We start from the raw sequence: 12,002 nt of genomic DNA, 5'->3' as shown, positions 1-12,002 counted from the left end.
AGCGGCACGCTGGAAACTGCAGGGCACGCGCGCACACCACGCCTACGCCTACGCCCGCGCACCGCACCGCACGCATCGAGCGGCCAGAAATCCCGCGCAAAACGCCCGCCCGGGCACGGACGAGAAACGCGCCCAGGATCCAAGGCGGCGACGTCGCCCAGCAAAGATAGCGAGGCGACGCCCGCGACCACTGTGCGCCAGCGCCACCGCACTGCCAGTGCCACTGCCTCGGCGTCAGCGAGCAGCCCGTAGCCTCGCTCTCGTCGTCGTCGCCGTCGTAGGCCTGCCGCCGCGGATCCCGAGGCCGGCCGCGGCCGCCGCGCGGTCCCCACGGCTGGCCATGCCCATGCACGCAGCACGCCGAGGGAAAGAAAAGATTCGGCCGCCGCGCCGCGCGATCCCCGTTCAGCAACGGGCCCGCGTCTTGCCCCTTTCCCCCCTTCCGTTTTGACCGCGAAAGAAAGCGCGATGGCTGGTGGGCCCGGCCCGTCAGAGGTGTTTTTTTAACTTTTTGCGCCGTGATGATGATGACGACCATGCTGTGCTGGGGTCGTTACGGCGCGTAATAACGGACCGTGGGGAATACCGTGTCTGCCCCTCGACGCGTATCGTGTAACGGTACGGGCAACGCCAAGGTTAATTTATGGCCAGATTTGGTCTCAGCCTCTCAGGCCGAATGTCGTTTCCATATCTGCGTCCGCACAGTTTGTACACCTACCAGATGACGCAGTACAGTAGAAGTACATTGGAAATACACACATACTGTACATTGGAATGCTCAAGAACTATATGCTTGGACGGAAAAGAAGAAGGAAATTAAATCACTTCCAAAATCTCCTTGACCGAACCGTACAGAATCCATTTATTTTATCCCGTAAATAAATGCGGAGGGTAAAACGGGAAGGTGGTAAGAGCCGCCCGAGCGTAAAAAATGGAAAAAAATAAAGGGCATTTCGCACCCGTGAGCTGAGAGGCCGAGCGTTTAAGCCAGCCAGACAGCAGCATGAGGCAGCAGCTGCGTTCAGACTGCCAATTCCTCCGTCCTCCTTCTTCCTCCCCACAAATACTAAACAATCGAGCGAGAGATTGAGAGAGCTGCGGCCGCAAGAAACAGAGAAGCAGCACGGCGAACCCCGAGCCCGACCTCGCAGATCCAGCGGCGGCGGCGGGCGGGCCGATGATGCACGGCCCCGCGGGAGGGAGCGGCGGCGGCGGCGGCCACGGGCTGGGCGGCACGAGGGTGCCCACGTGGAGGGAGCGGGAGAACAACCGGCGGAGGGAGCGGCGGCGCCGGGCGATCGCCGCCAAGATCTACACCGGCCTCAGGGCCTACGGCAACTACAACCTTCCCAAGCACTGCGACAACAATGAGGTCCTCAAGGCGCTCTGCAACGAGGCCGGCTGGGTCGTCGAGCCCGACGGCACCACCTACCGCAGGGTAACCCATCCATCCGTCCGACCTTTGCTTGCTTGCTCCTCTTCTCATCGGCCTTAATTTGCTCCGCCGCCCGATATATCTGCGACGCCATGTAGCACCTGCCATCCACCGTAAGCCAGAGGTGGCGGCGGCGGATTCGATTTGCGTGTCTCTTGAGCGTGCTCGTGTGTTTGATCCGGCTAGTTCTGCTCCTTGGGACGTGCGTGCTCGGTTTTTGCTTGGATTCGGTTGGTTCTCGTGGGAAGTCGGGGATTCTGCTTGGTTTAGGAATGCCGTGGCGATTTTGTTGCTTTTAGAGGAATGTTCTTGGATGCGCCAGGTGCGATGCGCTGTACTCTACATCAGAGCTGATGGTTCTGGAGCAATTTCTCTCTTCCTTTTTTTTAATTGAAAATTTTTATTTGTTTATTAGGAATGCTATGGTGATTTTGTTGCTTTTAGAGGATTGTTCTCGGATGCGCCAAATGCGATGCAATTTCTCCTTTGCTTTTGGTTGGAATTTTTCTTGTTTGCCTTCAGTTGAAATTTTTCTTCTTTGCTTTCTGCCGTGCTGTTTGGATTTAGGCTGTTTTCGTGCCATGTCAGCGGAGCTGGAGATTCAAGAACGGGGAACGCATTGCCGCTTCCTCTGTTTTAGCAATCTCTGGAGTTGTGATTCGTCAAAGAAGGAAAACAAACAAGTTTCGAACTGTTTGCTCCTTGGGAGATGCTTGTTTTTCTTGCGATTTTGGCAGAGTTCGGTTGCCATGTAAGGGGAATGGGGTCTAGCTAGTTTTAGGAATGGGGAATGCGACGTGGCTTCCTCAGTTTTAGCAACCTCCTGATTTTGGATTTACAATAGATTCATAGTTACCTCCTTAAAAAGAGAGAAACTTCCATAATTAGGGGGCAGAAAATATTGTGGCTTTTTCTCAAGAACTAGCAGTAATCTTTATACTAGTTTTTTGACATGATCAAACTAAGAAATTTCCTTCTGTATACGTGTTTCACTGGAGATCGCCACATTTCTTTTGGTCAATTTGTAGTTGGAAGCTGATGCGTCAATTCTTCAGTTCAATTTTAGTGGTGTGATAGACTACATTTTAGCAACCTCCTGATTTAGGATTTCAATAATAAATAAATTAAAGTCTCATAATTACCTCCTTACAAAAAGAGAAACTTCTATAATTATGGGGGCAGAAAATATTGTGTTTGCCTTTATTTCTTTCATATAAGCTTTTTCTCAACAACTTGCGGTAATCTTTATACTAGTTTCTTGAATTATCAAACTGAGGTAGAGTATTTCCTTCTGTACAAGTGTTTCACTGGAAATCACCACATTTCTTTTGGTAAATTTTATAGTTGGAAGCTGATGCATCAATTCTTTAGGTAAAATTTAGTGGTGTGATAGACTACATTTTTTCTAGAGGTATGGTACTATACAAACACCTGAAAATCACATACCGCTAGAATCGTCCTGTTTGTATAGTACCATACCTCTAGAAAAAATGATGTAGTCACATACCTCATCCGGGTAGAATGATGTAAATTAACGATTCATATTAGAATCTACACACTTACATCCATGTAAAATGATGTAAAAGGAAGGTTCACATGGAAAATTATGAATTACACTACAATATGGCACTCTTAATGGCCATGTTAATCTGAAAACGATGCTCTTGCTATGATCTCCCTGCCTTCTGCACATGCTACCATTGCTTTCAGCAACAACAAAAGTAGATACCAAACTGAGGTAGTATTTCCTTCTGTATAAGTGTTTCACTGGAAATCGCCACATTTCTTTTGGTCAATTTATAGTTGGAAGCTGATGCTTCAATTATTTCGGTAAATTTTAGTGGTGTGATAGACTACATTTTCAGCTATTTCAGGGATGAATTAGATTGTTAATTGTTCATGGATGAATTAGGTAAAAACCGTTTGGTCAATTTATAGTTGGAAGCTGTTGTCTGTCTCACCTACATTTCCTTTACGCGGAATGAATTAGATTGTTAATTGTTCTGTTTGTTTGTATTTCAGGGATGCAAACCTCCTCCACAAGCGCGTACTGATCCAATGAGGTCTGCTTCGGCAAGCCCCTGCTCTTCATACCAGCCGAGCCCACGGGCCTCATACAACCCAAGCCCTGCGTCTTCCTCCTTCCCGAGCTCTGGATCCTCTTCTCACATCACTCTTGGTGGTGGAAACAACTTCATTGGTGGTGTCGAGGGAAGCTCCCTCATCCCGTGGCTGAAGAACCTCTCGTCGAATCCTTCATTTGCCTCCTCCTCCAAGCTCCCACAGCTCCACCATCTCTACTTCAATGGAGGTTCCATCAGTGCTCCAGTGACACCCCCATCCAGCTCCCCGACTCACACGCCGCGCATGAAGACTGACTGGGAGAGCCAATGTGTTCTGCCACCATGGGCCGGGGCAAACTACGCCTCCCTTCCCAACTCCACACCTCCGAGCCCTGGCCACCACGTCGCTCCAGACCCGGCATGGCTGGCCGGGTTCCAGATATCGTCCGCCGGACCCTCATCGCCGACGTACAACCTTGTTTCACATAACCCCTTTGGGATCGCCCTTGCGAGCTCGTCGAGGGTGTGCACCCCTGGACAGAGCGGAACCTGCTCCCCGGCGATGGGCGATCACGCGCCGGCTCACCACGATGTCCAGATGGAGATGGTTGAAGGGGCGGCTGATGATTTCGCCTTCGGCAGCAACAGCAATGGCAACAACGGATCGCCTGGGCTGGTGAAGGCGTGGGAAGGGGAGCGGATACACGAGGAATGCGCCTCGGACGAGCTCGAGCTCACCCTCGGGAGCTCAAGGACCCGTGGAGAACCACCCTTCTGATGATGCTGCTGCTGCCACAAGTGTGTGTCTCTTCTTCGCCTGGGTTTATCCTTCACACTTAAATTTGGGCGTGATGTTCTACAAGCTCGGTGTTTGTCGAAAGAGAGAAGGGAGTTGAGGGATTGTTTCGACGATCCTCTGCAGATGATGTCCATCCTCTTTCAGGGGCCTGGTCTGGACTTATATTTTAGCTACATTATGAAACTTGTTAGCTTATTTCTTTCTTTTCTTCTTACTTCAAAAAAAAATATGGAAAGATGGAAAAACGGCAAGGAACGCTGGCAGGACACACCTTGGACATGTCGAAGGAATGGAATGGCGGAGGCCATTTGTCATCAGTAAGGAAAGGCAGTAGATGCAAGTCCTGTGGCCATCTATCATGTGCTCTTGCAATGCAAACATGCTTCAGTTGTCCTTGATATGACTTGTCGCTGCACTCTGTCATAAGGGTGTGCGTTGTATGTGGTGGACCGTTCATTCATTGATTCTTTGTGTCTTTGCTGGTTAGAGTTGTTAGAAATTCAATTTTTTTTCACCTTCTTGTTGGACGAAACTCAACAGTTAACCCTTTGGTGCAATGGCTTTACCAGTGTGCTGATTACTGGGATCTCCTTTTCCAGGGAAGGCGAGTCCCATTGGTAGCTCAGTGGCTGAAACCTTGTCACTTTTGTGGTAGTTTCCCTACTGATCACCACAGCCTGCCAGGTTTTGTCTTGGGTATATTTCCCCACAACATTATGTTTCCAGGCAGAGGTTTTGCTTGGATCTTGGAGGTGTTTAAACAAGAAAACTACCGTACAGTTGAGTACTAGTGTCTTTCTTTCCCTGCCATGATCTCTTTCGGCTGCCGCCGCCATGGCGGCCGGCAACGCTGCCGTGCAGCCTCGCCGCCGGTCTCAGCTGCCACCAATCATAGCCCGCCCGTCCTCCAGTCCTGCGACTCCCTGGCCTGCCTGGACCCCTGACCCCATACCCCAGGCCCCAGCTAATCATGACTCTTGTCTCAAAAAATTAGTGCTTCAGATCGAACAACACCAGCAGTAGGCCATGCGGTGAACGTGCAGTAGACAGGCCAGCTGAAAGGCCTTTGCATTGCACTGTAGTATTGTTTGCGCAACGGTTTACCCGTCCGAGATTATTCTCGGATAGATTGGTGTACGTGGGTTCGTCGGATTATATTAGTCCAACTAGATAGACATCGTTGGGTTGGATTCATCACTCTCAACGGTTGGTCGAATGCTAGCCCGACGAAAACGCAGCACCGGATCGGCCGTCTGGCTGGAAGAGCTCATTATCAGATCTAAAACAGCAACCTTTGACTGACAGTTTGTCCTTCTTTTTAGATCAAATGAACATACTGTATTAATTAGCTACAGGTATGACGGCCTCAACTTTCGTCGAGTGTGAGCAGGGTTTGTGATGATTATGCGACCAGCTTGATCCAAGCATGTCAGATCAGAATCCGAGTAGCACACCGGCACCTCCATGGCACAATCTCCATGCAGGCCTGCCGTCATGATGGGTCAGCGGCAGCCAACTGAAAAAAGCTGGCCGCAGCCGCAAGCCCCACAATAAGGTCTCACGCAGTACATGCTACCATCTATTGCCATCATGATAAAACTGGCTTGGGCGTCATTGATCTCTTTAAGCATAGCATTGCTCTAAGATTAAGATGGGAATGGCTCCGACGTACGGAAGCTACCAGGCCTTGGCAGGGTTTCAACTTGACCGCGGACAAAAAGGTAAATCAAACTTTCGGGAGCCTGGTCAAATGGAAGGTGGGAGCGGGAGAGAAAAATACTGTTTTGGAAAGATCGGTGGCTCCATGGTGCAACCATCACGGATATTGCCCCTCTGGTCGCGGCGACTGTCCGTACCCAAGTGGCCAATAAGAGGTTGGTGCGCGATGCTATGTGCATGCACGCATGGATGAATGATGTGGTGGGTAACTTATGCACGGAGGGGCTAGCCCAGTTCATCGGACTTTGGCAGATCATTTCGGAGGTGCAACTTGACGGTCAGACTGAGGACAGCCCCATCTGGGCGTGGAATGTGTCCGGAGTCTACTCTGCATCTTCAGCTTATAAGATGCTTTGTGAGGGAAGAGTTCGTTTCCACTCTTTCGGAGCCATCTGAAAATGTTGGGCACCTCTTGCGTGTAAGATTTTCATGTGGCTGGCAGTGCAATATCGATTATGGACGGCGGATAGAAGGACTAGACATGGGTTGCAAGACCAAACGTCAAAATGTTGCCTATGTGACCAGGAGGAAGACACGGTCGACCATATTTTTGTAGCAGTGTGTGTTCTCGCGGCAAGTGTGGTCTAGTTGCATTGCTAGGATGGGATTGAGGATGGAGCTTTGCCCAACAAATGATTCTAGGTTGGTGCAATGGTGGTCAGAAGCCAGAAAGCGAATACACAAGCAAACTCGGAAAAGATTCGACACATTTGTAATGCTTACCTGCTGGACACTATGGAAACAGAGGAACGCGGGGGGTGTTCGGATCGGGCCAGATCAAGAACGAGTGGGATACGGTGGATATGATCTTCGACGACTTGAGGACTTGGGCCACGGCAGGAGCGTTTGGAGGACAATGTGTAGCCGAGTAGTAGAGTAGCGTGAGGAGTGAAATGGAGGCTTGGTTAGGGTTGGATGTGACTCTTAACCAGCGCTATTGTAACCTCTTGTACATATTTTTTCTCTTCTATAAAGCTAAGGCACGCTTTTGGCGTACCCTCGAAAAAAATGATAAAACTGGCTAGTGGCAAAATTAACATCCCAGTGTGCATGTTCATGTACGGCACCGCCAGAAGCAAATAATTTACACCATCACAGGTTTCAAACACTTTACATGAACCTACAGGTCCTTTTTGCTATACTTCCTGTGATGTATAGATAGAAATTGATTCAAGGACATGACAATCATGCATTTCATTAAAAATATACCCAAAATAACAGTGGCAGGCCGAGATGCCGATAGGTGGTCTAGGTAAAACAAAGACGAGTATGTTGCTCATATTGCAACAGTAAGATGCCAGACAAGTTTCAATCAAGGGCAAGACTGATGAAGAAGTTTCTTTCCCTTTTCATTTCTCGCGCAATTGTGATCATATGTACAACATTTACAGAGTAGTTTCTGGCACTGGATAGATGACCTGTTTGACGTACCAACGAATGGCAAACTGTACAGTTGCTTGACTGACACCCAGGAATTAGCAAACAAGCAAATTACCTAGAGAGACACTGAAGCTCGAAAGGTGACGACCAACAGGGACACAATGTGTGTCACCACATGAAAAGACGAAGATTACTTTCCGATCTTATCAAATAGTGTGGATAGAGCTTTATAGAGAGTGGCGGCCGCAGGTGGCTTGGGCAGTGAACCAAGAAGGATTTCTGATGCCTTGACTGGACCGCCATAGAATCGGGCATTTTCGTTGTTTCGGGTTGATACTACACTTCCATTGAGTGCGCATCCCACAAAGGCGCCTGCCAGAGAAAGAAAAAGATGTAAGCATCAGAAGTGAGCGAAACAGAAACTGTGTATGACCGATCCAGTAGAGATTACCAGATGTACTCATCATTGTCACCAATGGTACAAATGTAACATTCCAAACAAACATTATAAAAGAACTACATTTAGTTGGACATCAGTATGCACCCAGCTTTTGTAATAACTGAAATCATAAAAGGTCATATATGCAATTACCTTCGTATCGAAATATAAGATGTTTTTGTAGGCTAAACTAGCTAAAAAAAATCATGAGGTAGTACAATATTGAACATATCATTGTGAAATGATACCCAATAATTATACTAATAACTGTTTACAGAAGCAAATAATTACACAGCTAATACTGATAAAACGGTACAAAGTACAACTGCACTTTTTTCAGTTCAAGACGTCAGAATTGAGCAACATAAACTGCATGCTATGTCACGGTTTTCAGCCACAAAGATACACAAATACATTTTGCGAGTTATAGCACATGTTGGTGCGTTGCTACAGATTTAAAGTACTCCGTGTTTAAGAAGATTGTACCACTATCTGTGTGTAGTTAAAACCATCCATACATGCTGTCATCCTATCCGTTCGTGCCACCCCAAATGCAGTCCAACTTATATGTAACTATTTGTTACTCAGATACTTCTATACCACATGTTAATTTAACAAGTTGTCTGAATGTGCTGCTAGAAATGTGGAAACCAGCAGTTGCAAAACTTGACCATCACGATTTCATTTTGTTCAACTGCCCAGAGGACAGAAGTACAAATTTGAATACACTAGTGTATATTTGGCCATAGGAGATACCAATAACCAGGTATGTGGCCACCGCATAACGTAACATGGCTAAAGCCTAAAGGTCTATGGACCATTTTCTCAGGAATACAATTCTTGGTCTAGATCATAAATTATCATAAGAAGCCAGAGGCTTCAGGAATGTTGGATATATGTTTAAACATCAAACTACTTTTACAGACAATCACAATAAAACTCAATAATATCTGATTATATATTGCTGGGTGACTAATAGTTCCCGAGTTATAAAAGCTATTTGTAAAAGTTACCAATTTGGCAGAATCAACAATGCCAAGTTTAATGTGAAATAAGGAGATAATGGTTAATAATGTAAAACACACACAGATTAGTATTCATCATTCAAAACTAAAAATAAAGGGACCTGGCAAAGTCGCATCTACTCTACGAACTAAGTGAAACTCAAGAGAAATTGTTTCCATCTTTTTGCCGCCCTGGTTTTTAAACAGAATCAGCAAATTGGAAAAATATAGCCCAGGAGAAATTTGAACAGATAAAATTAATAGAACGAAGTCAAGTCCTGCTCAGCTACTGATGATTTCAGCCATACCTTTGCTACAACTGTATGTGTAACAGGCAGCATAACCACCATCACCGGCACGGAAATCAGCCTCTGCCACCCGTCCAAGATGACCAGCAGCAGCACCGAAACCAGCCCCAAGTGACAGATGTGCATTTCCACTGAATGTTTTAATTGCATCAGTGTTCCTCAGAACAATGATGAAGTCAGCTAACTCAGCGCCAGCCTGAAATGCAGAATGCCGGGAAATAGTCCATATGCTATCAGGACTTTATAATAATACACAAGCTTCTTTGTTGGAAATAGAACACTTGAGAGGCCACTGACCTGAGCTCCATATCCAACACCACAAGTAGATATGGCCGAAGGAGGAGACCAAGAACCATCAGCTCTGCGAGCAATAACCAGCCCAGTACCAATTTTGTACGTGACCATCATTCCAACCTTTACCACAGTAATTATAGCAAGTCCCTTTGCTTGTCTAAGAATTGAATCAGGAATGGACTTCTCTGGATTCAGCTTTCCAACCTAAAAAATGCATTTAATCATGGAAAGCTTGGTGAGTAGTGTTCTAGTTGATCCCAAATAACTAGCTGGACCAAATTATAGTGAACATAAACAGGTACTAAATTATAGAATAGGCATACCTTACAATACCCATGTATGGAATTTGCAGCCTTGTATATCTCATACTCCATCGTTGGTGCCCATGGGAGGTTTAACCATGACCTCAAGGTGCTCAGGTCTGTCAAATCTTTAGTCGGAAGTTGACAAGCACGACTTATCTGGTTCATCAAGTAAGGCTGAATACACTCAAGACGTACTCCACAAACATCACAGACCCTTTGAGGATCTGAAGTTCCGAATTTTGGAGGCATCAAGCTTCTACCCTTTGAACAGCCGCCACAGAATATCCCACCACAAAAACGACAATGATGGCGAGAGCAAATTACTGGATGGAAGCGCACTCCACAAAGCATGCAAGAAGGAGCAGCACTATCAGGCAACCACTTTGTCGGTTCTGTCTCAAGCAGAGCATGTTCAGAACCAACACTGGCCTCTGCAAGTGTTTGAGAGTTATCCTCCAAAGCCGCTTGAAGAAGGAAGTGTGAAACTAGAGACATGCTATGCCTCCCAAAATCATATGATGCAACAGATAATAATTTATCTTTTCCTGCAACAGCCATCTCAGCAAACACATCCCACATTGTCATCTCCCTGATGTCTTCATCCACATCCCACTTGTATTCGTCTTCTATGAAGTACCCAGCATTTGAGACAAAGCCCTTTTGCCACTCCTCATGATCATGTTTTGTCATCGGTGGAACAGAAGGAGGTACCCAGATGCCAGTTTGTTGACGAAGTGGGCAATCAGAATGGATGTTTTCTCCTGATCCCTTGAAGGTGGCCATTTCGTCATCGCTCTCATAAATATTGACAACACTAAGGTGGTCTTCCATGTCATCTCTGTCAGGATTATCTTTCGCCCCTTGCTCGCATACATGGGTTCCCTGATTTAACAAGAAATCACAGCATTATTTTAAATATGTCCACAGTAACAATTGTATACAAATACGATTATGGGCATGAATTGGAAAGAAAATGAGTTATAGTCAACTTCATACTATGTAAGGAACTCCCATTTATTGATCATAGGCAAGGCATGCATTTCCAAAAATATGCATCCATGCTTCTAAACATAGAATAGAAGACAAAAAATTTATCTCCCCACATTTCCTTATAGAGCGGCACATATAACATACAGCTCACCACTCACCTATTCTAAACTAAGTAGAAAACAGTCCAAAAGAACAAAACCTGATTGGAAAAGATGCATTTTGTGTGTCAATCCGAATGGCAATCCTTCAGACCGCAGCCACAACAAGCTTCAACCCAAAACGCAAGTGCAAAGGCAAGAATTTCAACCGCTCAGACCCTCAACATCCCCAACAACACGTGACAGCTGCTACTCCCCGCGCCGATAGAAGTGCACGTGCAGCCAGCACGAACCTAAAATCCGTACCTTTTCACGAAGCGTTCTGCTCCTTGATCCTATAAACACCCAACACGGCAATCCTTAACACGCCAATGCTACGGCTAACCAGGCGCGAGACTCCGCAATTGCAATCCAGCCCAGATACAACCCATCACGCAACCCGGCTATTCCAATCTACAGAGAAGGCGAACGCAATCGGAGAGGGGCAGCTCGATTTTTACCTCCTTGGGCTCCTCGTCCCACCTCACCGGCGGGTCGCAAACCCTAGCCTCGCCAGTGCCGACGGCGGCGGCGGCGGCGTCGTCGAGCTGCGGGGGCTCGAGGTCGTACGGCTCGACCGAGGGGTACAGGCGATCGGCCCCCTCCATGCCGCCGCAGGGGATCGGCGGCCCGGCGCCGGATCGAATCGGGCGGCGCGGGAGGATCAGGTTCGGAGAAGACTTAGGATTTGGGGATTTTCTTTCGTTTGGATTTGGATTTCGCGTGATGAGGGAGACGAAGATGACGGGCGAGTTGGTAGCTGAGGGGGAGACGGGAGGGACACGTTAAAATCTCCAGAAAACTCAACGTGTATCCTACAACAATTGTGTGTGCGTGTAAACGAAAATAAACGATTTGTGTTTGTGCCTTTCGCGTTAAGCCCCTCGTAGTTACGGTCTATGTCTGTTTACTTTCCTGCACGGTGTCAATCATTGGTGAACTGGATATATGCATGTGGGCATTAGTTAAGTTCGACACTCACCCTACGAAAACACGCACACCATATCTCTATAAACACCTTCGAGAGAGATTGAGATGGCATGTCATCTCGAGATTTACGAAGTCGCCATAAACGTCTCGTTGTCGACGGAGACGTCTCCTTTCACTGAAAACGCATCGCCGGAAATCC

At 47.2% G+C, this 12,002-nt stretch overlaps 2 protein-coding genes across 2 annotated transcripts; one reads left to right on the top strand and one right to left on the bottom strand.

Annotated features, from left to right (window-relative positions):
• Positions 1–972: 972 nt before the first annotated feature.
• On the top strand, positions 973–4,757 carry LOC123167138 (protein BZR1 homolog 3). Its single transcript, XM_044584969.1, has 2 exons — positions 973–1,438; positions 3,458–4,757. Exons 1-2 carry the CDS (start codon positions 1,178–1,180, stop codon positions 4,274–4,276), a joined length of 1,080 nt encoding a protein of 359 aa, XP_044440904.1. The 5' UTR covers positions 973–1,177; the 3' UTR covers positions 4,277–4,757.
• Positions 4,758–7,341: 2,584 nt separating this feature from the next.
• Positions 7,342–11,694, bottom strand: LOC123167136 (uncharacterized). Its single transcript, XM_044584968.1, has 5 exons — positions 11,335–11,694; positions 9,765–10,628; positions 9,445–9,645; positions 9,148–9,343; positions 7,342–7,768 (listed from the first exon to the last, which is right to left on the bottom strand). Exons 1-5 carry the CDS (start codon positions 11,479–11,481, stop codon positions 7,587–7,589), a joined length of 1,590 nt encoding a protein of 529 aa, XP_044440903.1. The 5' UTR covers positions 11,482–11,694; the 3' UTR covers positions 7,342–7,586.
• Positions 11,695–12,002: the final 308 nt, after the last annotated feature.

Source organism: Triticum aestivum, chromosome 7D (genome assembly GCF_018294505.1).
Source record: "Triticum aestivum cultivar Chinese Spring chromosome 7D, IWGSC CS RefSeq v2.1, whole genome shotgun sequence".
NCBI classification, from domain to species: Eukaryota; Viridiplantae; Streptophyta; class Magnoliopsida; order Poales; family Poaceae; genus Triticum; species Triticum aestivum.
This window is presented reverse-complemented; position numbering and strand designations above follow the sequence as displayed.